We start from the raw sequence: 25,113 nt of genomic DNA, 5'->3' as shown, positions 1-25,113 counted from the left end.
GTGAGCTGTGCGAGGTCGGGGCGGGTCGGTTGGGCTTGGCTGGTGGGAGCGAAGCGCAAGGGACTGGGTGCGGGGTCGTACTAGCGAGCACACGCGGCGAGGGAAGCTGGTCGTCCTCGTCGCGCTCGCTTTTCCTCCTCCCGGCTCGCGCTTCTCATCAATGTCCAGCGTCGCTGTCTCTTCCTGTCGAGCTCTCGCAACACTCTGCTGGGTCGTGTGATAAAAGCTGCTGTGCACTGCAAATCCCTCCCGCAAGCCCTCGCTCGCTCGGCTTTTTCCTCGCGCCTCGCTCCGCTCAGTAAGGGAGCGCGACCGGGTCTCCTCCTCCTGCGGGTCCGTCCTGCGCGCGTGCACCAGTTCGAGTCAGTCACGCTCGGGTGGACGAGACGAGAAGCGAGAGAACGAGCGAGACGCACCAGGTCGGCGTAGGCGGTCGCGCCTCTCTGCGCCCTCGGGTCGAGCGCCGCTCCTTTGGGCGGCGGCGCCGCCGGCCCGTCCCTCTCGCCATCGGGTCCTCCCCTGCCACGCCCACTCTCGCGCCGCGAGCGCTTGTGCGGCGGGCCGAGGCGGTCGGCGAGGGCGCGGCGGCCGGTTGAAGGCGGCGCCGGCGGGTTCAGGATCGACGGGAGGTAGTTCTCGATCTGGAACGACGCCGTCGGGAGGCGCAGCGGGTCGAGGACGTAGTTGTTGAACAGGGCGACCTGCCGAGACGGACCGGAGAAGGCGAGGTCAGGTCGTGCGACGAGAGGAGAACGAGGAGGAAGAGGAAAGGCGAGGACGGACCTCCTCGAGCGCGTCGCCGAACAGCTCCGGGTGCTTGAGCCCAATGTGCTTCTCGACGAACTTGCGCGCGCTGAAGAGCTTGTTGCACGTCTTGCACCGGAACTTGCCCTCCTCCTCCTGCTTGAGGTGCGGGCTGGCGAGGCGGTACAGCTCCTCGTCGCGAGACAGCGCGCCGAGGTCGCGGATGTCGAGGGCCGAGGTGTCCTGCATGAGCGGCACGTGCTCGTCGAAGCTCTGGACAAAGTCGAGCTCTGCAGGTCGCCGAGGGGGCCAAGAGTCAGTTGGCGGCGACGAGGAGAAGGAGGGAGAGAGAGAGGGCAAGCGTACCGTTGTTGAGGCGACGCTCGTTGCGGAACTCGTCGCACCGGCGCACGTGACGAGGGCACAGCTCGAGGAGCTGCTCGGGCGACTCGGTCATCGCGCAGCAGTAGTAGCACACGTCGTGCGCCTCGCGCAGGTACGACAGGGCGAGGTCGAGTGTGCGCTTGGTCTGCGGGCAAAGGAGTTTAGGTCGTCAGAGATGTCTAGAGAAGGGCGTCGGGGAGGAGAGCGAGGGGAAGGAGCAGGACGTACCACCTCGGCGAGAGCGATCCTGTGCGCCGGCGCGCCCATGCCCTCGCGCTCCTTCTTCTCCTCGAGCTCCCTCGCGAGCTGCACCTTCTTCTCCTCGATCCACTCGCTCCCCTTCCTCCCCTCGACCGCCTGCCCGTCGAGCTCGAGCCGCCTCTCGGCCTCGCGCACGACCCTCAGCACCGTCTCCAGGTCGGCCGCGACGCGCGAAGGGGCGCAGAACGCGGCGGGCGTCGCGCGCACGCGCACCTCGTGCGCCTCAAGGAGCGAGACGACGGCGCCTGGGGCGCACAGGTCGAACGGCATCGAGGACGAGGCGGCGAGGACGTGCGTCGAGGTCGACGGATCGAGCGAATGCGCGCCGTTGACGGGACCGGCGACGGCGACGGCGGCGCCCTCGCCCGACGGCGCAGGGCTTGCGAGATGGGCCGCCGCCGACATCTCGGCATCGCCGGCGGCGGCAGAGGCGACCTTGTCCTCGCCCGACTGGATGTCGACGTTGGCGGCGCCCGTCTGGACGCTCTTGAGCGCCGCCGCCGCCTCGGCCGCCGACGCGAAGATGGCCCAGCCCGTGCGGGCAAAGTCGAAGTTGACGAGGGGCTCGCTGAGGGCGAGGCGGACAAAGCCCGGGAACGCGGCAAAGACCTGTACGCCGAGGAGGGGGTCAGTAGGCTCGTCCTGTGAGGCCCGAGTCGACGATGCCGGACAGGTTGCACACGGAGAGAGAAAGAGAGAGACCGGGACGCACGGCTTCGAGCTTTTTGTAGGCGACGGTCGGCGGTACGCCCTGGATGGCGAGCACCTCGGGCCTGGGCGGCAGGACGACAAACTCGGGCGACGACGGCTGCAGCTCGACACTTGCGGCGGCGGCAACAGGTGCGGGCGAGGCCGAGGCGGCCGGCGCGGCGGGAAGGTCGACGTTGGGCTGCTGCTCGGGTGACGCCGACGCGCCGTTGGTGCTCGAGCCGGCCGGGACGGCGGCGGCCTGCTGCGTCGCCGCGTTCGGCTGGATGCGGGGCTTGCGCGCGAGCTCCTCGTCTGTGGCCCGTTGTTCACGAGCAGTCAGTCTCGTGCGCCCGGGCGCAGGGCGACAGACGAGAAGGGACGAGGGGACGCACCGAAGTCAAAGGTCAACCCGTCGAACTCGCCCTTGTCGGCCCTCTCGATCCAGTCGCCGACCCTCCTCGCCCTCTCGACCTTGAGCCTCCTGTCCCTCCTCTCGGCCTCCCTCGCCGGCCCGACGCCGTACTTCTCGTCGAACCACTCGCCGCCGAGCGTCCTCGTCTGGTCGAACAGCGCCTTGAGCTCGCGCCGTGCGACGTCGCCGCAGTACTTCTTGTAGGCGTCGTCGAGCGCCGAGGTCGAGTCGGCGAGCGAGGGCGGGTTGGTCGAGCGGAACCAGTCGGAGAAGTAGGCCTTGGTGACGCGTTGCGGGAGCTGCATCGGCGGTTCGAGGACGGGTCGACTGTTACGTTGTCTGACGTCAGTGCCAGACGTTTGAGAGGGGCCGAGAAAGAGGGTGGAAGGAGCAGGACGTACAGAGGAGGAGGCGGGCCGGCGCCAAACGGCTGACCGTACGGATCGGCGCCATGAGGGTAGCCCGCCTGCGGCGGCAGGAGCGGCCCATCGCGCCTTGATCTGCCTCGAGGCGGCGGCGACGGACCGCGGCCGTTGTGGTACAGGTCTCGGCGAGGAGGAGGACCTGCGAGAACACGAGGGAGGAGGCGAGGGGAGTCAGCGAGGCAGTCCGGGGACCAGTCACAAGAGGATGGAGGGGACGGACCGTCTCGGCTGTCGCGCACGGGGGGATAGCCCCTGGCAGGGAGGCGGCCGCCGGGAAGAGGACCAGATGGACCGCCGGGCGAGGGCGAGCGACGGCGCTTGCGGGCTGCGAACGGGGTCGAGCGCATGTCAGTAAGGGCTCTTGGAGTATCACTCGAGCCATCGAGTGCGACAGACGCACCGTCGTAGTCCGGGCTTGGCGGGCCTCGCCGGTCGAACGAGCGACGAAGAGCTCCAGGGCCGTCATCGTCGAAGGTGCGTCTCGGCGGCGGCGCGCCTCGCTCATAGTCGTCGCGCCGGTCCGTACCCCTCGTGGGTGGCGGCGGGCGGTCGTAGCGCGGGCCGTCGTCGCGGTAGGCGGACGGCGGCGGGCCGTCACGACGAGGAGGGCGGTCGTCGTCGTACGGGCCGCGCGAGTGGCGGCGGGGTGGTGGACCGTCCATCTTGGACGACGGCGAGGGGCGTGGACGCACGGCGGGGTCGCTGGGCGAGGTGGGCGCGTCGAGGTGGACGGGTCGTGCGGCGGGGGCGGACGACGAGGAGGGGGAGCGGGCTCGTCGCAGGCGGGGGCGCGGCCGGGCAATGGAGAGCTTGCTCGGGCGTGCTGGAGCTCTGCTGCGCCGCTCGCGACTCTGCCTGGGCGGGTCAGGCGAGTGTGGTGGGAAGAGAGCGACTGCAGAGGACACGGGCGGGAGGGGAACCGGCCGTGGCACTCTCGCTTGACCATGTGTGGCTGGTTCCAGTGGCTCACTGTCTCTCACAGTAGGTGTGCGGCTCTCTCGAAAGATGCTGGCTCGCTTGAAGCGAAGGGGAGCCGTCCTCTTGCTCTCGGCTCTCTCTCGAAAGTCCTCGTCCTCGCCCTTGCTCGCCCGAGGGTTGTGGACGAGCCGCACGGCGTGTTGGACGAGTCAGTGCAGGTCCTCGACGAGGTGCTGCGAGCGGCTGATGGAGCAGGCTTGGCGGAGCGAGTCGAGGTGGAGCTGCGCAGTCGGACGAGCGGGGGGACGAGGTGGCAGGGGAGCTGGGGTGGGGCGAAAGCTACGGCAAGGTTGCATAGGCCGACGAGGCACACGACGCGAGAGCGAGGGAGGTGTTCGCAGCGGTCGAGGCGAGCCCGAGGTCGACGTGGTCGTCGCTGCTCCCCCCCTCGCCTCCCCTCTCCTCCTCCCACCTCGCTCTCGCTCCCGCCTCTTCCCCTTTATTCCCGCCCCCGACTACTACCATGGAAGGTGAGCTCCCTCTTCCTCCCCTCGCACCCTCGCCCCGCCCCACCGTCGCCGAGAGCCACGGCCCTCGTCACCCCCGTCACTCGACCCCCTCCCTCCTCCCTCGCTCCTTCGAGCCGCCCTCCACAAGGCACGGGGACACACGGGACTGACCCAGACTTGCTCCCACCACCTCGCAGACGAAGTTGCTGCCCTCGTTATCGACGTGCGTCCCTCCCCGGCACCACACGGTCGCCTCGTCACCCCATCCCTCCTCCTCCCCCCGCTCCCACCCCCTCGGCCCCCTCGACAGATCCACTGACCCGATCGCCGCCTTTGCCTCTCACAGAACGGCTCCGGCATGTGCAAGGCTGGTTTCGCCGGCGACGACGCGCCCCGTGCCGTGAGTCGTCCGCTTCCCCTTGTTGTCCTCCACCTTCCTCCTCCTCCCCCCGCGCGAAGCCGAGAGGCTCGGGCGTTCCCCCTCACGCGCTCGCCCGCCCTCGTCGCGCCTCGTGCCCGTCCCTCGACCTCGGGGTGGCGCTCTGTGCCGCTCGAGCGCTCGCACACCGTCGCACACAGAGCCTGACCCTCCTATCGCCTCGATCGCTCTGCAGGTCTTCCCGTCCATCGTCGGTCGCCCTCGCCACCAGGGCGTCATGGTCGGCATGGGCCAGAAGGACTCGTACGTCGGTGACGAGGCCCAGTCGAAGCGCGGTATCCTCACGCTCAAGTGTGCGTCGACTTCCCGTCTCTGCCGTTCCGCCATGACGAGGCGCTCACCCTCGTCCTCGCGCCGCATGCAGACCCGATCGAGCACGGCATCGTCACCAACTGGGACGACATGGAGAAGATCTGGCACCACACCGTGCGTCCCACTCACCCTCTTTCTCGTCGCCGTCGAGAGCTCGCCTGCCGAGACTGACCCTCGTCCTCCCTCTGCCCACGCCCGCAGTTCTACAACGAGCTCCGCGTCGCACCCGAGGAGCACCCGGTCCTCCTCACCGAGGCGCCGCTCAACCCCAAGGTCAACCGCGAGAAGATGACCCAGATCATGTTCGAGACGTTCAACGCCCCGGCCTTCTACGTCGCCATCCAGGCCGTCCTGTCGCTGTACGCCTCGGGTCGCACCACCGGTATCGTCCTCGACTCGGGCGACGGTGTCAGCCACACCGTGCCCATCTACGAGGGTTACGCGCTCCCGCACGCCATCCTCCGTCTCGACCTTGCCGGCCGTGACCTCACGGTGCGTCGCACGCTCTCTCTCTCTCTCTCTCTCTCTCTGTGCCCGTCTCGATCAAGGGAGGCAAGGCACTGACACTGTTGCGCCCGTTGCCCCCTGCAGGAGTACCTCGTCAAGATCCTCACCGAGCGCGGCTACACCTTCACGACCACGGCCGAGCGCGAGATTGTCCGCGACATCAAGGAGAAGCTGTGCTACGTCGCGCTCGACTTTGAGCAGGAGATGCAGACGGCGGCCCAGTCGTCGACGCTCGAGAAGTCGTACGAGCTGCCGGACGGCCAGGTCATCACGATCGGCAACGAGCGGTTCCGCGCCCCGGAGGCCCTCTTCCAGCCGTCGCTCATCGGCCTCGAGGCGGCCGGCATCCACGAGACGACGTACAACTCGATCATGAAGTGCGACCTCGACATCCGCAAGGACCTGTACGGCAACATTGTCATGTCGGGCGGCACGACCATGTACGCCGGCATCGCCGACCGCATGCAGAAGGAGATGACGGCCCTCGCGCCGTCGTCGATGAAGATCAAGATCGTCGCGCCGCCCGAGCGCAAGTACTCGGTCTGGATCGGTGGCTCGATCCTCGCGTCGCTCTCGACCTTCCAGCAGATGTGGATCTCGAAGCAGGGTGCGTCCTCCTCTCTCCCTTTGTCTGTCTGTCGGTGCGCGTCGACCCCGGTGCCGCGCCGGCGTCGGGCAAGCTCGAGCCGTCCTCTTCGAGAGCGTTTACTGACTCGCCCTTCCTCCCCTCCTGCCCCTTCCCTCCCTCTCTCCCTTCCACTGTCTCTTTCGTCTATCTCCTCCTCCGCCATCGACGTCGTCCTCGCCCTCTCCCCTACCTCCTCGCCTCGCCCTCGCCCTCGCCTTCGCCGACCTCGCCGACCACCCCGACGCTCTTGCCGCCGAGCAGAGTACGACGAGAGCGGTCCCAGCATCGTCCACCGCAAGTGCTTCTAAGCGCCTCGCGCTGTCGTCGTGTGAAAACCTCGGCTCGTCCCTCGCCTCGAAGGCGGGCCGAGCCCGTTCCGCACCCTATCTCCATTCCGCTCCCCCTACACGAACGTTGTCGTCCTTCCCTCCCCCAAGTCTTTTCTCCCACTCCATCTCTCTTTCAGAAGCTGTGCTGCCGAAATGCAACCGTCCCAAACCCACCTCGTCGTCGTGGTCGTGCGCGCGAGCGAGAGCGCAGGCAAGAGGACGGCATCGGCTCGCGCGCTCCTGCATGGGGCCCGCGACGCTCGAGAGCCTGTGCGAGCTAGCCTGGCGGCGAGCGCGACTCGCAGCGCCATGTGTCGCCGCGAGACGAGCCGCCTCCTCTTCATCAGTCTCGTCATCTTCCGCCTCTCGGCAACACCACGCCTGAGCCAGTCGCTCGCTCCCCCGGTTCTTGTGGCTGGCCTTTCCGGCGGCGCCAGGTCAGAGCGGCCTGCCGGTGCGCTACGAGGCCGCCGGCCGTCTTGCCTGGCGGCTTCCAAGCGCCTCGCTCTTCCTCCTGCGCGGTGCCACGCGCACCAGCTCGAGCGCTCTCCCACTCGCTCGGACAGCCGACTATCTCTCGCTGGCCCTTGGGGTTGGCCGTCTCGCGTCGCCACCATCGACGCTCGCGCCCCTCCAGCTTGCGGTCCGCTGTCTCGCTCTCCGGCTTACTCGGCGTTCGCGCGGACGAGCTCCTGTCCGGCTCTCGATTGGGTCGGACTCGCCGCTCCTTGCACGCCGCAGATCGATGCCCGGGTCCGCGGATTCGTCCAGACGGCGCTCGGTCACTCTCGCTGTTGCTCGTCGCCCGCAGCCCTTGCTCTCGTTCGCTCCAGCTATCCCGACTAGCGCTGCTCTCGACTAGATTCTCGACGTGTGCGCGATCCCGCATTCGCCATGGCAGCGTCCGCTTCGTCCCTCGTCCCTGAGTGTCCGTGCGTCCGCCTTCCCTTCCTCCTCCTCGCTCGCCCGGCGGCGGCGCCGCTGACTCTCTTCTTCTGCAGCTCCAGGACGCCTTCGCCGCTGTGAGTCCTGATCGAGGCCTGTTCCGTCCCGTCGAGGGTCGCCGCTCATGCTCCTCTCCCGCAGTAAGCTCGAGCGTCGCGATGCATCGCCAGTCGCGCATCTACGCTTCTCGGCACGGCCCGCACGACATGATGGCCACCGCCGTCGGTGGGCACTCAGACACTTCCAAGCGTGCGTCCTCCTTCCACCTGTACCGCCCCTGGAGCTCATCTCGTCCGCGCACTGACCCTCACCTCGTCCCGCAGTGCAGCAAGCTGGACTCGGCGACGACAGCATGCTCAGCTTCATCTCTGCGGCTCTCGAGAGCCTTCTCGAGGACGTTGACATCGATTACCCGGTCGTCACTCGGCGGTGGAGCTTTGCGATTGCCGGCAAACAAGGTGCGTCCTCGAGCTCATGCTTCCCTCGTCTCGGCCTCGCCCTCACCAGCCCCCTCCTTCCTGCAGCCAACGACACGATGCCCCTTCACCAAGCCTTCGAGATCTGGGCATGGCCCGAGTCGGCGAGCAAGGACGCGCTCCTGCCGTTCCACCGCAAGCCGGGCGCGGGCCACTTGACCCGCTTTTGGAGTCCGTCCCTCTCGTCCTCGTTCCTCGCCATCGTGTCGACGAGCCTCTGACATCCTCTGAGCGTGCAGAACTAGTCGCCGACGGGCCGACCGCGGTCCTCGCGCCCGCCGACCGCGTCCACGCCAGCGGCACGACCGTACACGCCGCGCTGTGGCGCATGTACGGCGCCGACGAGGGCTCTACTGGCTTCGTGCCCGAGCTCGAGAAGGCACGTGCGGGAGTCGAGGGCAAAAAGGCGGCGTTCAGGTGGTTCTGGTTCGACCGGCGGAAGGCGCCCGGCGCGGCGGGTGTGCTCGCCCCGCTCACCGAGCTGCAGATGCGGCACGAGTTGACGGCCGTCTTCCCCGAGAACATCGAGCTCGTCGGGGGCGAACCTGGTCGCTCTCTGTACCCGCTCGTCGACGACTGCCTCGTCGCCGTCTTCTTTGAGCGAAAGCCTTCGCACATCCCCTGACGTAGCTCGTCCAGTCTGCAACGTCGAGGTCGTCTGGGTTCGTCGAGTACAGCTTTATCGAGAGAGACAGGACGTCAATGTAGCTCTACGGACCTCGTTGACGACGCGCAGCCTGCCCGGCGAGAAGCGGACCCTGCGCAAGCTGAAGAGTCGAGACGGCGTCGTGCGAGTCTCGCCTAGCGTCGTTGAGCTCACACAGCCGACCTAGTCGACGGAGAGAGAGTGTTCCCGCAACCGCAGGATGCTTGAGCTGTTGACGCACGAGGAGTTGCAACTTGAGAAGGTTGGGAGGAAGCAGAGTGTCGAGGCCAAGGCGAAGCTCGGAACGGCTCGTTTGGCACCGACAGCGACGAACACGCTGACACGAAGCAAAGCCGCCCGGAAAGCGGTGCAGGGAGAGAGAGACTGGCTGGGAAAGGCTTGCCGCGGCCAGACGAGCTCGCACGGGCCGCTCGACAGCTGCGGCTCGCGTCGGGCCAAGCGCAAGTGCGCACGCTGCGAGGGGTAGAGGGCTCGACAACATCTCGCTAGCGCACAACGAACACGCTCGTACGAGCAAGTAACAGCGGTCTGTGAGCAGGAAGAGGTCCGAGTGGACGTGGAGAGGAAGGCGCGAGAGGGACAGGCTCGACCTCTCGGCTCTCGCCGGTCAATCTGTTCCTCGTAGCGAGCAAGCTGACCAAGCAGAGCATCTGCGTGAGCGGAAGACGGAGAGATTCGACACGCGCGCGTTGCCGACGCAGCCGAGTGGAGGCGCTCGCGCGCTCGCCCGCAGCCCGAGGGGAGGGAGGGCCGTCGTCGGCTCTGCTCGTCTCCCAACTCAACGCTCCTCGACTCGCCCCTCTACCACTACAGCATCACAATGTCGGACACTCAGGGCAAGGTGCGCCCACGGTCCTCTCGCCCTCCCCTCTGCGTGCCGGCAGCCTGTCCCCGCCCCGCTCGACTCGGCCGCCCGCATCATCGCTCCTGGTCCAAGGCCCTGCGCACCTGGCTGACCTCGGTCGTGCGCGCACTCGCAGGTCATCACCTGCAAGGCTGCCGTCGCCTGGGAGGCGGGCAAGCCCGTCTCGATCGAGGAGATCACGGTCGACCCGCCTCAGGCGGGCGAGGTCCGCATCAAGGTCCTCTACAACGCGCTCTGCCACACGGTGCGTCCCGCAGCTTTCTTTCACCGCAACAAGCACTCGACCTGACCCACTTGTGCCCTGCAGGACCTCTTCACCGTGCGTCCCCGGCTCGGCGGCTCTTTGGTTCAGCCGGGCGACAGGAACTGACCCTCCCTCCTCCCGGCAGCTCTCCGGCGACGACCCCGAGGGCGACTTCCCCGTCATCCTCGGACACGAGGGTGGTGGTGTCGTCGAGTCGGTCGGCGAGGGCGTCACGGACGTCAAGGTTGGCGACCACGTCGTGCCGGTGAGCTCCTCTTTCGTCCTCTCCCCCAGCGTCCTCTCCCTCGAACTGCACCCTGACGTCCTGCGCACACACAGCTGTACACCGCCGAGTGCCGCGAGTGCAAGTTCTGCAAGTCGGGCAAGACCAACCTGTGCAGCGCCGTGCGCGCGACCCAGGGCAAGGGCGTCATGCCCGACGGCACCAAGCGCTTCAAGTGCAAGGGCAAGGAGCTCCTCCACTTCATGGGCTGCTCGACCTTCTCGCAGTACACGGTCGTGAGCAAGTACTCGGTCGTCGCCATCACCGACAAGGCGCCGCTCGACAAGGCGTGCCTCCTCGGCTGCGGCCTCACGACGGGCTACGGCGCAGCGTACGTCCCCTCTCGCTCACTCCCACCTCTCGTCCTCTTGTGCGACGACCTGACGAGCCCCACGTATGCAGCACCAAGACGGCCAACGTCCAGGAGGGCGACAACACGGCCATCTTTGGCCTCGGCGCCGTCGGCCTCGCCGTCGTCCAGGGCTGCAAGGTCCGCAAGGCCAAGCAGATCATCGCCATCGACACGAACGACCGCAAGGAGGAGTGGGCCCGCAGCATGGGCGCGACCGACTTTATCAACCCGACCAAGCTCCCGGAGGGCAAGACGATCGTCGACGTGCTCGTCGAGAAGACGGACGGCGGTTGTGACCACACCTTGTGCGCCTCACCTTTCCCTCCTCCTCAGCCCCCTCGCGCCCTGAGCACCAGGTCCCGCCAACGCGCCCGCCGAGCGCAATCGAGCTGACCTCGCGCTCTGACCCACAGCGACTGCACGGGCAACGTCAACGTCATGCGCCAGGCGCTCGAGGCGTGCCACAAGGGTTGGGGCGTGTCGACCATCATCGGCGTTGCGGCGGCCGGCAAGGAGATCCAGACGCGGCCGTTCCAGCTCGTCACGGGCAGGAAGTGGCAGGGCTCGGCGTTCGGCGGCGTCAAGGGTCGTACCGAGTGCGTCCTCGCCTTCTCTCTCTCTCTTGTGTACACGGACCTCGCGAGTCTCTCATTCAGCGACTAACGGGCTCGTCTCGTCGTCGCGCAGGCTGCCCGGGCTCGTTGACGACTACCTTGCGGGCAAGCTCACCGTCGACGACTACGTTACCCACCGCGTGCGTCCTCGTCTCTCCTTCCGGCCAATGGTCAAGCAGCGACTGACCGCGACCGTTCTCCCTGCAGACCTCGCTCGACGAGATCTCGAAGGGCTTTGACTACAGTGCGTCCTGTCCTCCTCCTTCCTCTCTCGCTCTCGAACGCGCTCCTGACACCTCCTCCTCGACACAGTGCACGGCGGTGACTGTATCCGCTGCGTCGTCGACATGTGGGCGTAGATGTGCGTCGGTCGAGCGCCTGAAAAGGAGAAAGAGCAGTTTCGATTTCGGAAGACTTGCATCTCGTCGAGAGAAGCGCGTGCGAGTCTCGCCCCGCCAAGGGGCCGCGAGCGAGTCGCGCTCTGCCTTGCGAGCGAGACGGTAGCCTGGACCGGTCGAGCTGGCGCACCGAGCCCGACTGAGAGAGAGCCGACGACGAGCAAGCGGGCGGCTCCGAAGCAGCAGAAGCACGGGCGAGCCTGAGACTGCCCGCTCTCTCAGCGACGATCCCTTGGCTTGCACACGCGCGGCAGAGCAGCCTGGCTCGCCGTGCGAGCGCTGAGCGAGCGGTCGAGAGGCGGAGAGTTGGCGAGCGGCGAGGAGCTCCTCGTCCTCGCAACACACGGCTCTCGGGTGCCGAGCTGGCCTGTACAGCGCAGAGCTCAGCTTCAAGCTCGCCACACGCGCCGCCGCACCGCACCACCACCGTTCGCCGCCTCCCGTTGCGCCCTCATCGCCTTCCCCTCTCCACCTCGAACCGCCACCTCGCCCACACCGCCAGACGACTGCGCGACCACCCGCCATGTCCGACTCGACCAGTGACGAGATCCGCGCCGCCCAGGCGCAGCGTCGCGAGGCCCGCCTCGCCTCGTCCGCCAACCAGCCCGACGCGGGCCTCTCGACCGAGGTCGCAGCCCCCAAGGCGAGCAAGAAGAGCCGCTCGAGCAAGTTCGACACCGAGATCGACGCCGGTACCGGTGCCGACATGGACCTCGACGACGAGGGCGGCCCGAGCCAGGTCCGCCTCCTCGACTCGTGTGCGTCCCCTTCTCGTTTTCGCTGTCCACCTCTCGCTCTCGGGGCAGCTCGCTCACCTCCCTCTTTCGCAACAGTCACCGCCCCGAAGCACCTCCTCAACGAGTTCGCCGACGTCGACGCCGAGGACCCGTTCGCCGAGACGGCCAAGAGCCGTCAGGTCGCATCCCGCCAGTCCGAGTACCACGCGCGGCGCTTTGACCGCGAGACCGGCGTCTCGTCCGACGCGTTCGGCAACGGCGGCGAGGGCGGCGAGGGCGAGTCGTACGTCGACAAGATGCGGCGCGCCGAGATCGAGCGCGAGGAGCTGCGCGTCCGTCGCGAGCTCGAGCGCCGCGAGCAGGAGGGCACCGACGCCGAGGGCGAGCCGCTCAAGTCGATCGAGGCCGTCGACCAGACGCCGCGTCGGAAACGGTGGGACGTCGCCGAGCCTTCCGAGCCTGCTCGCGACTCGGCCATGGTCGACGGCACCTCGGCGGGCAAGGAGCGCGGCGGCGAGTGGGACGAGGCCAAGCTCAAGGGCAAGGCGGCTGCTGCGCCCGAGGAGACGCCGCGGCGCAAGCGCAGCCGGTGGGACGAGACGCCGGCGGGCGTGACGGCGGGCGCACCGGGCGAGACGCCCAAGCGCTCGCGATGGGACCAGACGCCGGTCGGCAACGTCTCGGCGACGCCCGTCCCGGGCTCGCTCATGCCTTTCAACATGACGCCGACGATCAACACGGTGCAGCAGGGCACGGCGGGCGAGGGCTTCCTCCTCGTCGGCGGCGTCATGGACCGGCGAGTGCGCTACCTCACCGACGAGGAGCTCGACGCCATGCTCCCGAGCGAGGGCTACGAGATCGTCGAGCCGCCGCAGGGCTATGCGCCCATCCGCACGCCGGCGCGCAAGCTCACCGAGGCGCCCCTCGCCGACACGGGCGGCTTCATGATGCCCGAGACGGGCGTGAGCGCCGAGGCGCTCGGCATCACGACCGAGCTCCCGACCGACATCGAGGGCGTCGGCGACCTCCAGTTCTTCAAGAAGGAGGACGCGCAGTACTTCGCCAAGGTGCGTCCTCGCTCCCTCCCTTCCTTCCTCCATCCCTTCCCTGTCTCACGAGCCGAAACCCTGACCTCGTTTCGCCCCACAGATCCTGACGAACGAGGACGAGGGCGCGTTGACGGTCGAGGAGCTCAAGGAGCGCAAGATCATGCGCCTCCTGCTCAAGATCAAGAACGGCACGCCGCCGATGCGCAAGTCGGCGCTGCGGCAGATCACCGACAAGGCGCGCGACTTTGGCGCCGGCCCGCTGTTCGACAAGATCCTCCCGCTCCTCATGGAGCGCACGCTCGAGGACCAGGAGCGCCACCTCCTCGTCAAGGTCATCGACCGCGTCCTGTACAAGCTCGACGACCTCGTGCGGCCGTACGTGCACAAGATCCTCGTCGTCATCGAGCCGCTCCTCATCGACGAGGACTACTACGCTCGCGTCGAGGGCCGCGAGATCATCAGCAACCTGTCCAAGGCGGCCGGCCTCGCCCACATGATCTCGACGATGCGACCCGGTCCGTCCCTCTTTCCCTCCCCTTCTCGGCTCGCCCTGCACTTCCTCGTTCGCCCTCACTGACTCTGGACGATCTTGCACGCAGACATCGACCACGCCGACGAGTACGTCCGCAACACGACCGCTCGCGCCTTCTCGGTCGTCGCCTCGGCGCTCGGCATCCCCTCGCTCCTCCCCTTCCTGCGTGCCGTGTGCCGTTCGAAGAAGTCGTGGCAGGCGCGTCACACGGGCATCAAGATCATCCAGCAGATCGCCATCATGATGGGCTGCGCCGTCCTGCCGCACCTCAAGAACCTCGTCGAGTCGGTCGCGCACGGTCTCGAAGACGAGCAGCAGAAGGTGCGCACGATGACGGCGCTGTGCATCGCCGCCCTCGCCGAGGCGGCGGCCCCGTACGGCATCGAGTCGTTCGACAGCGTCCTCAAGCCGTTGTGGACCGGCATCCGCAAGCACCGTGGCAAAGGGCTCGCCGCGTTCCTCAAGGCGATCGGCTTCATCATCCCCCTCATGGACCCCGAGTACGCCAACTACTACACGCGCGAGGTCATGGTCATCCTCATCCGCGAGTTCCAGTCGCCCGACGAGGAGATGAAGAAGATCGTGCTCAAGGTCGTCAAGCAGTGCGCCGCGACCGACGGCGTCCAGCCGCAGTACGTCCGCGAGGAGATCCTGCCCGAGTTCTTCAAGAACTTCCTCGTGCGCCGCATGGCGCTCGACCGCCGCAACTACCGCCAGGTCGTCGAGACGACGGTCGAGCTCGCCAACAAGGCCGGCGTGTCCGAGATTGTCGGCCGCATCGTCAACGACCTCAAGGACGAGAGCGAGCCGTACCGCAAGATGTGCATGGAGATCATCACCAAGGTCGTGTCGAACCTCGGCGCGGCCGACATCGACGAGCGCCTCGAGGTGCAGCTCATCGACGGCATCATCTACTCGTTCCAGGAGCAGACGGTCGAGGACAACGTCATGCTCGAGGGTTTCGGCACCGTCGTGTCGTCGCTCGGTGCGTCCCTCTCTCTCGGAGCGCACCTCAGTCTCTTCGCCCCGCTCGGTCCTGACCTTTCACCCCCTCACCGACAGGTATCCGGGTCAAGCCGTACCTGACGCAGATCGTGTCGACCATCCTGTGGCGCCTCAACAACAAGAGCGCAAAGGTGCGGCAGCAGGCGGCCGACCTGACGAGCATGCTCGCCCTCGTCATCAAGCAGTGCGAGGAGGACACGCTCCTTTCCAAGCTCGGCATCGTCCTGTTCGAGCAGCTCGGCGAGGAGTACCCGGACACGCTCGGCAGCATCATCTCGGCCATTGCTGCCATCGCCAACGTCGTCGGCATGACCCAGATGAGCCCGCCCGTCAAGGACCTGCGTGCGTCCTCCTCTTTCTCCCTCCTCTCTCCTTGGAGCGCCTCGCCTGACACTCTCTCCTCGCCGCACACAGTTCCTCGCATGACGCCCATCCTGCGCAACCGGCACGAGAAGGTGCAGGAGTCGTCGATCAACCTCATCGGGCGCATCGCCGACCGCGGCGCAGAGTTCGTCTCGGCTCGCGAGTGGATGCGCATCTGCTTCGAGCTGCTCGACCTCCTCAAGGCGCACAAGAAGGCGATCCGGCGTGCGGCCGTCAACTCGTTCGGCTACATCGCCAAGGCCATCGGCCCGCAAGACGTCCTGAGCGTCCTCCTGACCAACCTCAAGGTCCAGGACCGCCAGTCTCGCGTCTGCAGCACCGTGGCCATCGGTGCGTCCCCTCTCTCTATCTCTTGCCTGTCTCGATCCACCTGTCGACGCCGACTCACGCTCTCGCTCTCTCTCTCGTGCGCAGCCATCGTCGCCGAGACCTGCGGCCCGTTCACGTGCATCCCGGCCGTCCTGAACGAGTACCGCACGCCCGAGCTCAACGTGCGCAACGGTTGCCTCAAGGCGCTCTCGTTCCTGTTCGAGTACATCGGCGAGATGGGCAAGGACTACATCCACAGCGTCCTCACCTGCCTCGAGGACGCCCTCACCGACCGCGACCAGGTCCACCGACAGACGGCCGCCTCGATCGTCAAGCATCTCGCGCTCGGCACCGCCGGTCTCGGCGCCGAGGACGCCAACCTGCACCTGCTCAACCTCATCTGGCCCAACATCTTCGAGAGTGCGTCCGCTTCCTCGTCGCGCACGCGCCCAAACTCACCTGCTCTCGCCCTGTAGCTTCGCCGCACGTCATCAACGCGATGCTCGACGCCATCGAGGCCATGCGCGTCGCCCTCGGTCCGGGCATCGTCCTGCAGCACGTCCTCCAGGGCCTGTTCCACCCGGCGCGCAAGGTCCGCGAGGTGCGTCCCACTCCTCCTCGTATCTGCCACGCACTCTCGTACTGACGACGTTGCTTCGCTCGCAGGTGTACTGGTCGATCTACAACTCGCTGTACCTCGGCGCGCAGGACGCCCTCGTCGCCTTCTACCCCTCGCTCGAGCTGTCGGACGACCGCAACGTCTACGAGCGCGACCACCTCATGATGTTCATCTGAGCGGGCTCGCTGTCGCTCTCATCTCTCGATCGTTGTTCTCCTTGTGTAGCGATGTAACCCTCGAAGCTGTTTCCTCTCCCGCTCTCTCTCTCCCCTCGCGAGCTCTCGCGCTCGATCGAGAGCTGCCCTCGTTGCGTCAGAGTAAAGACGAGTGTACTGCACGAGACAGCTACGCAAAAGGACCGGGCGAGAGAGAAAGGGAGGACGAGGAGAGCCGGACGCTCCTCAGCGCGGCGCGCGCGGCTCCTGCGCGAAGAAGGTGACGAAGATGTAGTCGGCCGACGGCTTGTACTCCGACTCGCTCGTAAGGAGCACGACGTCCTTCTCGTAGGCCTGCAGGACCCTGCGCTTCTTGTCCTGGGCCGTCCTCGGCGGGTAGCGCGTGGAGTCGAACCAGTGCCAGCGAAACGCGACCGACGTGCGCGCACCGCCCGATTGCCCGTCGAGCTCCGGCTCGGCGAGCTCGTTCCAGAGTGAGGCGTGAATGCCGTTCGGGTGGTCGACGGCTGCGAGCGAGCGAGGCGGGCGACGGGAGGAAAAGGGTTAGGTCGTCGGCGCCCGGGCCTCGAGGGAGGAAGAGAAGGACGCACCCGGAGCTCTGACCAGGTAGGCCTTTCTCGGGTCGTTGAAGGAAGGAAGCCTGACGCTCCCGCCGGACGAGACGGGCCAGACCTGGACGCGGAGGACGTCGCTCAGAGGGAGCTCGCCCGCGGCTGCGGCCGTACGTGGGGCAGGTCAATCCGGGCTCGAGCCCCGAGAGCGAGGGGAGACGTTCGACGCACTGTTGTCCTGACTAACAGCGACCTTGAAGCACCAGTGGCGCGAGGTGTGCTCGTGCTCGTGCTCCTTTACGTCCTCGAGGAAAGTGCGGATCGCCATGGCGATCGACTGGAGCGCGTGGAGCTCGGTCAGACCCGCCTCGCGGACTGCATGGATGGACGAGAGGGTCAGTATCGTCGCATCGACCGTACAGGATCGCCGAAGAGAGAGGAGAGAGGGACGCACGGCGCCGCGTGTTGCCGCCAGTCCACTCGACCGTGATGCCGCGCGTGCCGGGCGGAAGTGGGTTGTAATACCGGTCCAGGCCGCTCGCCGCCGCATGCACTGGGCGAGGGGAAAGGTCAGTCATGTCGGCGTACGCCGGCGTGCGAGGTGGGCTCTGGCTGACCGAAGCTGCTGAGATGGAAAGCTGCTCGCGACGAGGAGAGTCAGTGCGACGAACAGGGTACAGGGGAAGAGATGGACGCACACATGGACGACAGAAGGGCCAAGGCGAGCCAGGCGAGAGAAGGAGAAGCGCGAAGCGAGAGCGAGAACAGCGAGAGAAGCGAGCGGGCGAGGTGCTGGCGGCGTCCGAGGGCCGGAGCGTCCGTGGAGCGTCCGCCGGGCAGGGGCTCCGGTTCGCTGCCCGACGTCGGCGCGCTCGCGTGGCTGAAAGTATGTAGCGCACTTCCGGCCGCTCGCGAGGAGAAGAGGCAGGAGGACCGAGCGGGACGAGCTGTGGCGAGGCAGTGCCGTCGAAAATCGCCCAGCTCAGGGCCAGAGCGGCGACGAGAGTGGGACAAAGTGCTGGTACAATGCATGCTGTGGGCTGGAACGACGAGGGGAGTGGTGCAGGGCGAGGATCAAGTCGGCTTGGAGGGAAGGGGGGCCGGTTTCGGGACGGCGCCCTCCTGGAAGAAGCGCCGCTTTGCTGCGTCGAGCTTCTCCTCGGACATGCTGTGAGGACAGGGGCGGGCGCAGAGGTCAGCTTTGGGCTCCCGATCGCGAGGGAGAGAGAGGCAGAGGAGGGACGAGGGACGAACTGGGGCGACATGCACCGCTGCATGGCCTTGAACTGGTCGCGGCAGGCCCAGGTGACCGAGATGGTGCGTCCCTCGGAGCAGGCCGAGAAGTCTGCGCGGCAGAGAGGGTCAGTCGGGAGGCAGGCGGCGACAGAGATGAGGATGAGGACGAGGAGGAGGAGGACTCACTCGAGACGTCGATCTCGCACGCGCGCAGTGCCTCTGTGCGGCAGAGCGAGATGATGGCCTCTTCCTCCTTCCTGCTGAGCGCAAACCTCGACATCTGAGCGGGTGGGGAGGAGAGCGAGAGCCGACCCGAGCCAGTCGTCGTCGTCGTCCCTCATCGCCGTGCTCTCGCCTCGCTCCCTCGCTCAAGACGCTTGTCACGCTAGCGCACAAGGTCGTACAAGTGCGTCCACATACCCTTGTCCAACCGCATCGTCCATCGAGCTCACCCTCGCTCCTCTGCAGCCACCAGCAATTCCTCCGTCTCGAGGGGAGCCAGAGCCACGAGCCGTCGAGCAGCGCGCATGATCGTCCGAGGCTGCCGCACTGGCCTCGCACCGCGCAATGCCCCACCCGCCACCGACGTCGCAGCCGCCCTCGCCCAACTCCCACCCTTCCTCGTCCCTTCGTTCGCCTCGGACCGTCAACGGCCACCTCGCGGCAGTGGCGGCGGGCCAGCGTCATCGGCAGCGCTCAAGAGGACGGTCACTACGCCGTCGACCAGTGCGTCCAGCCCGTCCGTCTGTTTCCCAGCCTCGAGCCTGACCTTGCTCCTCTTGCACAGCCGCATCCGCTTCGACCACCACCTCCCTGTCCCACCGCTCGACCATCTACGACCATCCCCTCGCACCCACATCACCCCGCTCCTGCACGATCGCTGCGCCAGGCGCTCCCTATCGGCGACGCGCTTCCACTCTCGTCACCGCTCGATCACCTCCGCCGCCGCCAGCTCGACCAGTCGGCAAGGGCAAGGAGCGAGCCGCTGTGAGCGAGGCGATGGCAGAGCAGGGTCGAGGAGCAGAAGATGGACAGAAGGGAGAGGCAGGAGGGCTCGTGTCCGGCAGCTCGGCGGGGCGCCCGTCACGGTCGGCGCCGCCGCCGCCGTCGTGCCACGAGGCGCAGCGCAGCGGCGCCGAGCACGAGCCCGTCCATGCGGGTACGTCGACGACGTCGAATGCCGTCGACGTGCTCGCACCGCGGCCCGCGAGCCGCAAGGACCTCATGCTCGTCGCCAAAGAGCTCCCTCGGCGTCCTTCCCGCGACGAGTTCCGCGACGCGCGAGCTCGGCTCAAGGCGCTCGACGCGCTCGACGATACGGCCGTCGTGCGCGCTCTCGGCGCGGCCGCCATCCGCGCGCGGCTCGACAACGACGCGCTCCGCCTCGTGCACGAGTGCGCCAAGCTCGTCGCCGCCCGTCGACCCGCCGACGCCAAGGCGGCCGTCGTCGCCATGTACGAGCAGCTCATCGTCGCGCTCGAGCGGGCTCGGCGATGGGACTCGGTCGTCGCGTTCACCAACGACGCCCTCGCGCTCGGCGTCGTCTCGCACTTCATCCTCGCGCGGCGCATCCGGGCCCTGCACGAGTCGCAGCGCTACGTCGACGCCATCGCGACTTTCAAGCTCTTTGCGCGACACGGCATCGAGCCCGACTGGCGCGACTACGACGAGGTCATCAGCGCCCACCTCCTCAACGGCGAGCTGGCCAAGGCGCAGGACCTTCTCGCCGACAAGGTCCGCAAGGGCCTGCGCACGACGGCCCAGACGTGCCTCGTGCTCGTCGGCGGCATGGTCCAGTACGGCGGCAACCGCATCATGGAGGAGCGGCTCCTCGAGCAGGCGAGCGACGACGATCTCGTCAAGCGCAGGGCGATGCGGCAGGACCCGCGCGTCCTCAACAAGATCCTCTCGGTCCGCGCCGCGCGTGGCGCCCTCGCCGACGCCCTCGCCATTCTCCCCCGCTTCGACCTCGCCCAGTACCCGCCCGACCTCGTCGACGCCATCCTTTCCCTCTCGCCCTCCCCCGCCACCGCTCCACATCCTCCCGCCGTCGCCGACTCGCACTGGCGTCCAGCACCCGACGCCTCGACGATCGTCACGCTCGTCGGCCTCGTCCTGCGACAGCAGCAGCCGCAGCTCGCGCGCCGCCTCCTCGTCAGCTCGCTCGGCGCCGGGATCCGGTTCAACGACTTCCTCGCCGCCGCCGTCGTGCGCACGTTGCTCGCGCAGCACAACCTCGACTCGGCGGCGAGCTTCGTCGAGGCGCTCTCGCAGGGCACGGCGACGCTCGGCGGGACGGCCCTCCCGGCGCTCGAGCCGTCGGTCAAGGTGTACGAGCTCCTGCTCGGCGGCATGCTCCGGTACCGCGGCATCCCGGGCGCCAACGCGTGCCTCGAGCGGCTGTCGGCGTCGAGCGGCAGCTCGATGCAGGTGACCGAGGGCATGACGCGCGCGCTCGTCGACCACCTCGCGCTCGACTCGGAGAGCGAGGTCGGCGTCTCGTCGAGCGTGCTCCTCAAGGTCAAGCAGATGACGGGCAACAAGACGCGCCCGTCGGTCGCGCACCTCAACACGCTCCTGCGGGCGGCGTGGACGCGCGAGCGCCGGTGGCAGCACGACCTCGACGGGCCCGAGACGCCCCTCGAGTCCGAGTTCCCCATGCCCGACGAGCCGCTCCCGCCCGAGCGCACCAAGCTCGACCGCGCACCGCCTCGGCCCGAGGCGCCGTCGTCGTCGTCGCAGTACGTCCCGCGCGAGGCCGAGCTCCTCATCCCGTCCGGCGGCCGCCACGAGTCGAGCGTGTCGCGCCTGCGCGCCTCGCTCGCCGACCGCGACGTGCGCCACGACCGCGACACGTCGAGGCACATCCTGCGCAACGACTACCTCATCCGGTACATCGCCGCCAAGTGGGACTACCTGCAGTCGCACGTCGTCGACCTCGGGATCCGCCCGAGCTTCCACCACGTCGCCGTCCTCATGCGCGCCTACCTGCGCCTCGGCGACGCCAAGGGTGCCCGCCTCGCCATGCAGTACGCCGTCGACGACCTCGGCCTCGAGCCGCACCAGGCCTACTACACGACCCTGATCGGCGGCCTCGCGCGCCTCGGCGAGTACGGCGCCGCCGTCAGCGTCTACGCCGAGTTCCGCAAGAGCGGGCTCGCGCACGATCGCAACCTGTACGCGGCGCTCGCCATGCTGTACGCGCGGCAGCGCGACGTCAAGGGCGTCGAGCGCGTGTTCGCCCTCATGCAGGAGCAGGTCCGTGCGCGGGCGCTCGTCCCGCAGCTCCAGGCCCAGTCGCTCCGCCTCTCGAGTGCGGCGGGCCGCACGATGCCCTCGTCGGCCGCATCGTCGTCGTCCCAGGCGCCGGCGGCGGCATCGTCGACGTCGAGCGGGAGCAGCACCGTCGACCCCGGCGCCGGGCTTCCCTCGACCCTCCTCACGCCCTACGACCCGACCCTCGACGCCCTCTTCCTCACCATCCTGTACCGCACCCTCGTCAGCACCAACGAGTACCTCGCGGCGCAGCAGCGCGTGCACGACGCGTTCGCGCGAGGCCTCGTCCCAGACCGGCTCCTCCTCCACGCGCTGCAGCGCACGCGCAAGTGGATCAAGTGGAAGGAGAACGCGTCGCACCGGGTCGGCGGCGTGCGCACGAGCGCGGTCGGGCGAGCGCGCGGCGCCGGGGCCGGCCTCGGCGGTCGTGCGGGCGAGGGCGACTTGTCGGTCGACGAGCTCGCCGAGGTCAAGCACCTCAATGCGCTCAACATCACGCATGCGCGCAAGATGCTGCGCCGCATGAAGCCCGTCGTCGAGAAGAAGGAGCTGCGCGGCATGCTCGACTACTGGCGGCGCGCCGAGAAGGAGCCGAGGCCGCTCGGGTTGGGCTCGAGGCGGGACGAGGAGGACGGTCAGGACTAGGCGCATTCGCAACTTGCAGTACATCCGTAGCACTCGCAGCAGCAGCTATCTTTTTTTCGCACGTTTCCCCTTGCACTCGCAATCGACTAGATTCGTTTCTCTCGTCTTTCGGCGGCTCGTGCACGGCAAAGAGAACCTCGATGCACAAATGGCGCCTCGGCGAGAGAGCTACAGGCAAGAAGAGGACGACGCAAAGTGAGAGAGGGCACAACAGGAAGGGGGGAAGAGGAATAGGGAGAAAGGGAGAGGGACGACGATGCGCCCTTTTCGACACGACGAGGCTCGCCCTCGACGTGAGCGACGGCCGCATCTAGTGCCTGAGCGGCCCACCCCGTGCGACAGCCCGGTCGAGCAGGTCGAGCGCCTCGTTGACGGCGCCGCGCTCGACCGTAAGGCGCTTGCGAGCGCCCGAGTCGAGCGCCGAGCTCTGCAGCGCCGACTGCGGGACGAGTTCGGGACGGTGTCGGTCCATAGAGCTCGTGGCGGTGGCTGTCGCCGGGAAGGTCTCGGATACGAGGCCGGCGGGAGGAGGTGGCGTACTGCAGACGGGGCCGCCGCAGAAGGTGCGCTTGGCGACGACGTCGGCGAGCATCTGGAGGTCTGCAAGTGGCACAAGCGGGTCAGGACGTCGTCCAAGAGGGCCGCCAGAAGGAGAGAGAGAGAGGGAGGCGCACCGGCAAAGGCGATGTTGGGGTGCTGCTTGAGGGCGGTCCACGCCTCGTTGCACGGGACCGTCTCGACGCCGGGCGCGACCGACGCGCTCGAGAACCTCGACGAGCCGCTCTGCGGCGCCGACGTGACGACGGGCTCGGCGTCGCCGCTCGGCTTGCACGTGAGCGAGCCGCAGATGCGCGGGTCGCCGCAGCACGGGAGGTCCGTGAGCGACTCGAACAGGGCCGCCTCCTCGTCGGTCGTCGTCGACGACGTCGTCGGCTCGGGTGGCGGCGTCGGCTCGGGTGGCGGCGTCGGGATCTTGCGCACGCCCGAGTGCGACGGGCAGTTGGAGCACGGCTGGGTCGAGCAGACGGTCGACGACAGGGCGTTGCAGAAAGCCTTGCCGAACCTGTGGGAGGACGAGTCAGGGACGGGCCCGTCGAGAGGAGGACAGAGAGAGAGAGAGAGAGAGGACACACGGGTCGTCTGAGCAGGCAGGGCAGTTCGACGGGTCGCCGCTGCACACGGCCTGAGCGCCGACCACGACCGACCGCTTGACCTGGGCGGCACGTGGCGACTCGATTGCCCATACGCTCGACGCCTTGTTGGCCGACTTGCGCAGCCGGAGCGGGACGGCGGGCTCGTACGCCGCTTCGTGGAAGAAGAGGTCGTCCGGGTCCTCGAGCTTGATCTGGGCGGCCGGCGACGACGCGGCGGCGAGGAGCGCCGTCGTCTGCAGCGGGAGCGGCGACGGCGCGATCTCGTAGCCGACCTGGGCGCAGAAGCAGTTGTCGCTGGACGGGCAGAACGTGCATCGCTGGTGCTGCGACGACGCCTGCGTCGTGCTCGGCGCGAGGTGCGGGTGGTGGTGGTGGCTGCCGCCGCTCGGCGAGGCGGGCCCGTCGTGGAAGTCGTTGAGCGGCGAGTGGACATAGGCCGAGTGGGCCGACGAGCTCGACGTGCCGGCGGGCGAGAGCGCGGGGACGGGCGACTCGCCGGCGGCGACGGGCGGGTAGTGGAAGACGGGCGACGAGCCGGCCGCCTGGGCGACGACGGCGGACGCGCGCACGGCGGCAGACCTCCTCGGGCGCTTTGACGGGCCCGGCGACGCCGTGTCGTGGAACTCGTGCGGCGCGGCGCGCCCTTTGCCCTTGTCCTTGCCGCCGGCGGGTCGCCCGACCGGGGTGGCCGACGCTCCTGCGCCCTGGACACGCTCAAGCTCGCGCCGCAGCTGCTCGATCTCCTTCTTGAGGACGTCGTTCTCGTGCTGGAGCGCGACCGTCTCGGTCTTGGCCTTTTGCGCCTGCTGCTGGTAGAAGACGCACTTGTCGCCCTCGCCGGCCTCGAGCTGGCGGACCTTTTCCTCGAGCTCGGTGACGTACTCTTGACGGCGCTCGCGAACCGCCTTCTGCGTGGTCTTGCTGCTGCTCTTCTGCGGGCGGGAGAGGGTTCGTGAGCACGTTGACGGCGGCCGGGTGGACGCGCTGAAGGAAGGCCGGGATCGGCGACGCACAGCAGTCGAGTCGTCCTTCTTGGTGCTCTTGCGACCAGGCTTGGGCCTCGGCGGTACGACCCACTCCTGCGCGCGTCGGAAGGAGAGGGTGAGCGAGTGCAACTCGGCGGCGATGGATCTCGGCTGTCGCGAGCTCGACGCGGTGGCGAGGGGCTGCTGCGAGGCTGTGCTCGCGCCTGACGCGTCCATGTGCAGCTCTGCGACGGATCCGAGCCCCCGCACGAGTCCTCCAGCGAGTGCGCCGCCGCCGCTTCATCTCGTCGGGCGTGAGCGGGGAGGAATCCCTCGCGCCCGCAACATCGCCTGCCCAGACATGGTCTGCAGAGCTGCCACCGAAAGAGATCTCGAGAGGCCCTCGCCCGCAGCCCGTCACTGCCCGCCCACTGCGCGAGACCGCCTCCCGCGAGAAGGAAGGCCGAGGGGGACGCACCTTTGACGGCTTGACGAGGCACCGCGGCTCTGATCGGTCGGCTGGAGGCGCGCTCAGCATGACGGGCGGCATGGTCGAGTGCGAGCCGGCAGCTTCGGAGCGCGATGGCGAGTCGAGACGAGAAGAGCGAGGACAAGGACCGGGCCAAGGCAGCGCACGCAGCGAAACCTCCGACCTCGCGCTCGCACTCGCTTCTTTGCGCGATCTGACTGGCAGTACTTGGCCGTGAGTCTCTACGCTTACACCTGAGCGAGATCGGCAAGCCCCGGGAGCCTGCGATGGGTCGTCCACCGCCATCTGATAGCCGAGTCGCCGCGGCTCGTCGCCTGTTTCGCACTTTGCCTCGCGCGCGGCTTTCGTTCTCTCGGCGGCTCTCTCGCGGCACCTGCACACAGGGGCGATGCCGCCGTGTCGAGCAAAGCAGAGGACAAAGCCGGCTCATCTCGACCCGCTTTTCTCGTGCTTCGCGAATAGCGAGCCGGGCGCGGGCTCAGTCTCGTGACTTGTCGCGCGCTCGGTCGCGCTCGACAGCGTGCAGGACGCAGCGCCTCCTCCTGAGCGAGCCGGCTTGTCCAGCGAGCCAAAGGAGACGGCG

At 68.0% G+C, this 25,113-nt stretch overlaps 9 protein-coding genes across 9 annotated transcripts; 5 read left to right on the top strand and 4 right to left on the bottom strand.

Moving 5' to 3' along the window:
• Positions 1 to 213: 213 nt before the first annotated feature.
• On the bottom strand, positions 214 to 3,578 carry RHOBADRAFT_51269 (uncharacterized protein; the record flags this gene model as incomplete). The annotated part of the gene is made up of 10 exons (XM_018415749.1): positions 214 to 340; positions 417 to 701; positions 784 to 1,034; positions 1,111 to 1,273; positions 1,357 to 1,998; positions 2,102 to 2,391; positions 2,472 to 2,818; positions 2,893 to 3,055; positions 3,137 to 3,241; positions 3,317 to 3,578. The coding sequence occupies 10 exons, from the start codon at positions 3,576 to 3,578 to the stop codon at positions 296 to 298; spliced, it is 2,553 nt and encodes an 850-aa protein (XP_018273463.1). The 3' UTR covers positions 214 to 295.
• Positions 3,579 to 4,357: 779 nt separating this feature from the next.
• On the top strand, positions 4,358 to 6,537 carry RHOBADRAFT_41405 (uncharacterized protein; the record flags this gene model as incomplete). The annotated part of the gene is made up of 8 exons (XM_018413879.1): positions 4,358 to 4,364; positions 4,541 to 4,566; positions 4,690 to 4,743; positions 4,958 to 5,075; positions 5,147 to 5,208; positions 5,296 to 5,586; positions 5,686 to 6,208; positions 6,491 to 6,537. 8 exons carry the CDS (start codon positions 4,358 to 4,360, stop codon positions 6,535 to 6,537), a joined length of 1,128 nt encoding a protein of 375 aa, XP_018273462.1.
• Positions 6,538 to 7,661: 1,124 nt separating this feature from the next.
• RHOBADRAFT_51268 (uncharacterized protein) lies at positions 7,662 to 8,648 on the top strand (the record flags this gene model as incomplete). The annotated part of the gene is made up of 4 exons (XM_018415748.1): positions 7,662 to 7,752; positions 7,827 to 7,961; positions 8,028 to 8,150; positions 8,219 to 8,648. 4 exons carry the CDS (start codon positions 7,662 to 7,664, stop codon positions 8,602 to 8,604), a joined length of 735 nt encoding a protein of 244 aa, XP_018273461.1. The 3' UTR covers positions 8,605 to 8,648.
• An 812-nt stretch (positions 8,649 to 9,460) lies between these two features.
• On the top strand, positions 9,461 to 11,416 carry RHOBADRAFT_23916 (uncharacterized protein). The gene is made up of 10 exons (XM_018412621.1): positions 9,461 to 9,487; positions 9,627 to 9,755; positions 9,819 to 9,830; positions 9,901 to 10,020; positions 10,095 to 10,369; positions 10,441 to 10,695; positions 10,804 to 10,986; positions 11,078 to 11,144; positions 11,212 to 11,248; positions 11,317 to 11,416. Exons 1-10 carry the CDS (start codon positions 9,467 to 9,469, stop codon positions 11,361 to 11,363), a joined length of 1,146 nt encoding a protein of 381 aa, XP_018273460.1. The 5' UTR covers positions 9,461 to 9,466; the 3' UTR covers positions 11,364 to 11,416.
• An 803-nt stretch (positions 11,417 to 12,219) lies between these two features.
• Positions 12,220 to 16,294, top strand: RHOBADRAFT_23912 (uncharacterized protein). The gene is made up of 8 exons (XM_018412620.1): positions 12,220 to 13,206; positions 13,289 to 13,703; positions 13,788 to 14,705; positions 14,783 to 15,067; positions 15,140 to 15,439; positions 15,524 to 15,838; positions 15,895 to 16,019; positions 16,085 to 16,294. Exons 1-8 carry the CDS (start codon positions 12,436 to 12,438, stop codon positions 16,211 to 16,213), a joined length of 3,258 nt encoding a protein of 1,085 aa, XP_018273459.1. The 5' UTR covers positions 12,220 to 12,435; the 3' UTR covers positions 16,214 to 16,294.
• Positions 16,295 to 16,438: 144 nt separating this feature from the next.
• RHOBADRAFT_51265 (uncharacterized protein) lies at positions 16,439 to 17,851 on the bottom strand (the record flags this gene model as incomplete). The annotated part of the gene is made up of 5 exons (XM_018415747.1): positions 17,790 to 17,851; positions 17,219 to 17,317; positions 16,996 to 17,139; positions 16,804 to 16,926; positions 16,439 to 16,719 (listed from the first exon to the last, which is right to left on the bottom strand). Exons 1-5 carry the CDS (start codon positions 17,794 to 17,796, stop codon positions 16,439 to 16,441), a joined length of 654 nt encoding a protein of 217 aa, XP_018273458.1. The 5' UTR covers positions 17,797 to 17,851.
• Positions 17,852 to 18,026: 175 nt separating this feature from the next.
• RHOBADRAFT_11694 (uncharacterized protein) lies at positions 18,027 to 18,280 on the bottom strand (the record flags this gene model as incomplete). Its single annotated transcript, XM_018412056.1, has 2 exons — positions 18,027 to 18,109; positions 18,187 to 18,280. Coding segments are annotated over 2 exons (177 nt in total), but the record flags the coding sequence as incomplete, so codon positions are not given.
• Positions 18,281 to 18,527: 247 nt separating this feature from the next.
• RHOBADRAFT_51263 (uncharacterized protein) lies at positions 18,528 to 22,026 on the top strand (the record flags this gene model as incomplete). Its single annotated transcript, XM_018415746.1, has 2 exons — positions 18,528 to 18,726; positions 18,788 to 22,026. The coding sequence occupies 2 exons, from the start codon at positions 18,528 to 18,530 to the stop codon at positions 21,919 to 21,921; spliced, it is 3,333 nt and encodes a 1,110-aa protein (XP_018273456.1). The 3' UTR covers positions 21,922 to 22,026.
• Positions 22,027 to 22,231: 205 nt separating this feature from the next.
• On the bottom strand, positions 22,232 to 24,625 carry RHOBADRAFT_51262 (uncharacterized protein; the record flags this gene model as incomplete). The annotated part of the gene is made up of 6 exons (XM_018415745.1): positions 24,519 to 24,625; positions 24,089 to 24,154; positions 23,055 to 24,007; positions 22,596 to 22,984; positions 22,436 to 22,521; positions 22,232 to 22,360 (listed from the first exon to the last, which is right to left on the bottom strand). Exons 1-6 carry the CDS (start codon positions 24,588 to 24,590, stop codon positions 22,232 to 22,234), a joined length of 1,695 nt encoding a protein of 564 aa, XP_018273455.1. The 5' UTR covers positions 24,591 to 24,625.
• Positions 24,626 to 25,113: the final 488 nt, after the last annotated feature.

This window comes from Rhodotorula graminis (assembly GCF_001329695.1).
Source record: "Rhodotorula graminis WP1 unplaced genomic scaffold RHOBAscaffold_2, whole genome shotgun sequence".
In the NCBI taxonomy this organism is placed as follows: domain Eukaryota; kingdom Fungi; phylum Basidiomycota; class Microbotryomycetes; order Sporidiobolales; family Sporidiobolaceae; genus Rhodotorula; species Rhodotorula graminis.
The sequence above is the reverse complement of the archived record's forward strand: the minus strand, read 5'-3'. Positions and strand labels throughout refer to the sequence as shown.

Excerpts from the sequence above, each read along its gene's own strand:
- RHOBADRAFT_23916 (XM_018412621.1), top strand. The coding sequence starts at position 9,467 with ATGTCGGACACTCAGGGCAAG. Across the intron at positions 10,696-10,803 it reads GGCGGTTGTGACCACACCTT|CGACTGCACGGGCAACGTCA; the intron begins GTGCGCCTCACC and ends TCTGACCCACAG. Across the intron at positions 10,987-11,077 it reads GGCGTCAAGGGTCGTACCGA|GCTGCCCGGGCTCGTTGACG; the intron begins GTGCGTCCTCGC and ends GTCGTCGCGCAG.
- RHOBADRAFT_23912 (XM_018412620.1), top strand. The coding sequence starts at position 12,436 with ATGCGGCGCGCCGAGATCGAGCGCGAGGAGCTGCGCGTCCGTCGCGAG. Across the intron at positions 13,704-13,787 it reads GATCTCGACGATGCGACCCG|ACATCGACCACGCCGACGAG; the intron begins GTCCGTCCCTCT and ends TCTTGCACGCAG. Across the intron at positions 15,068-15,139 it reads CCCGCCCGTCAAGGACCTGC|TTCCTCGCATGACGCCCATC; the intron begins GTGCGTCCTCCT and ends CGCCGCACACAG.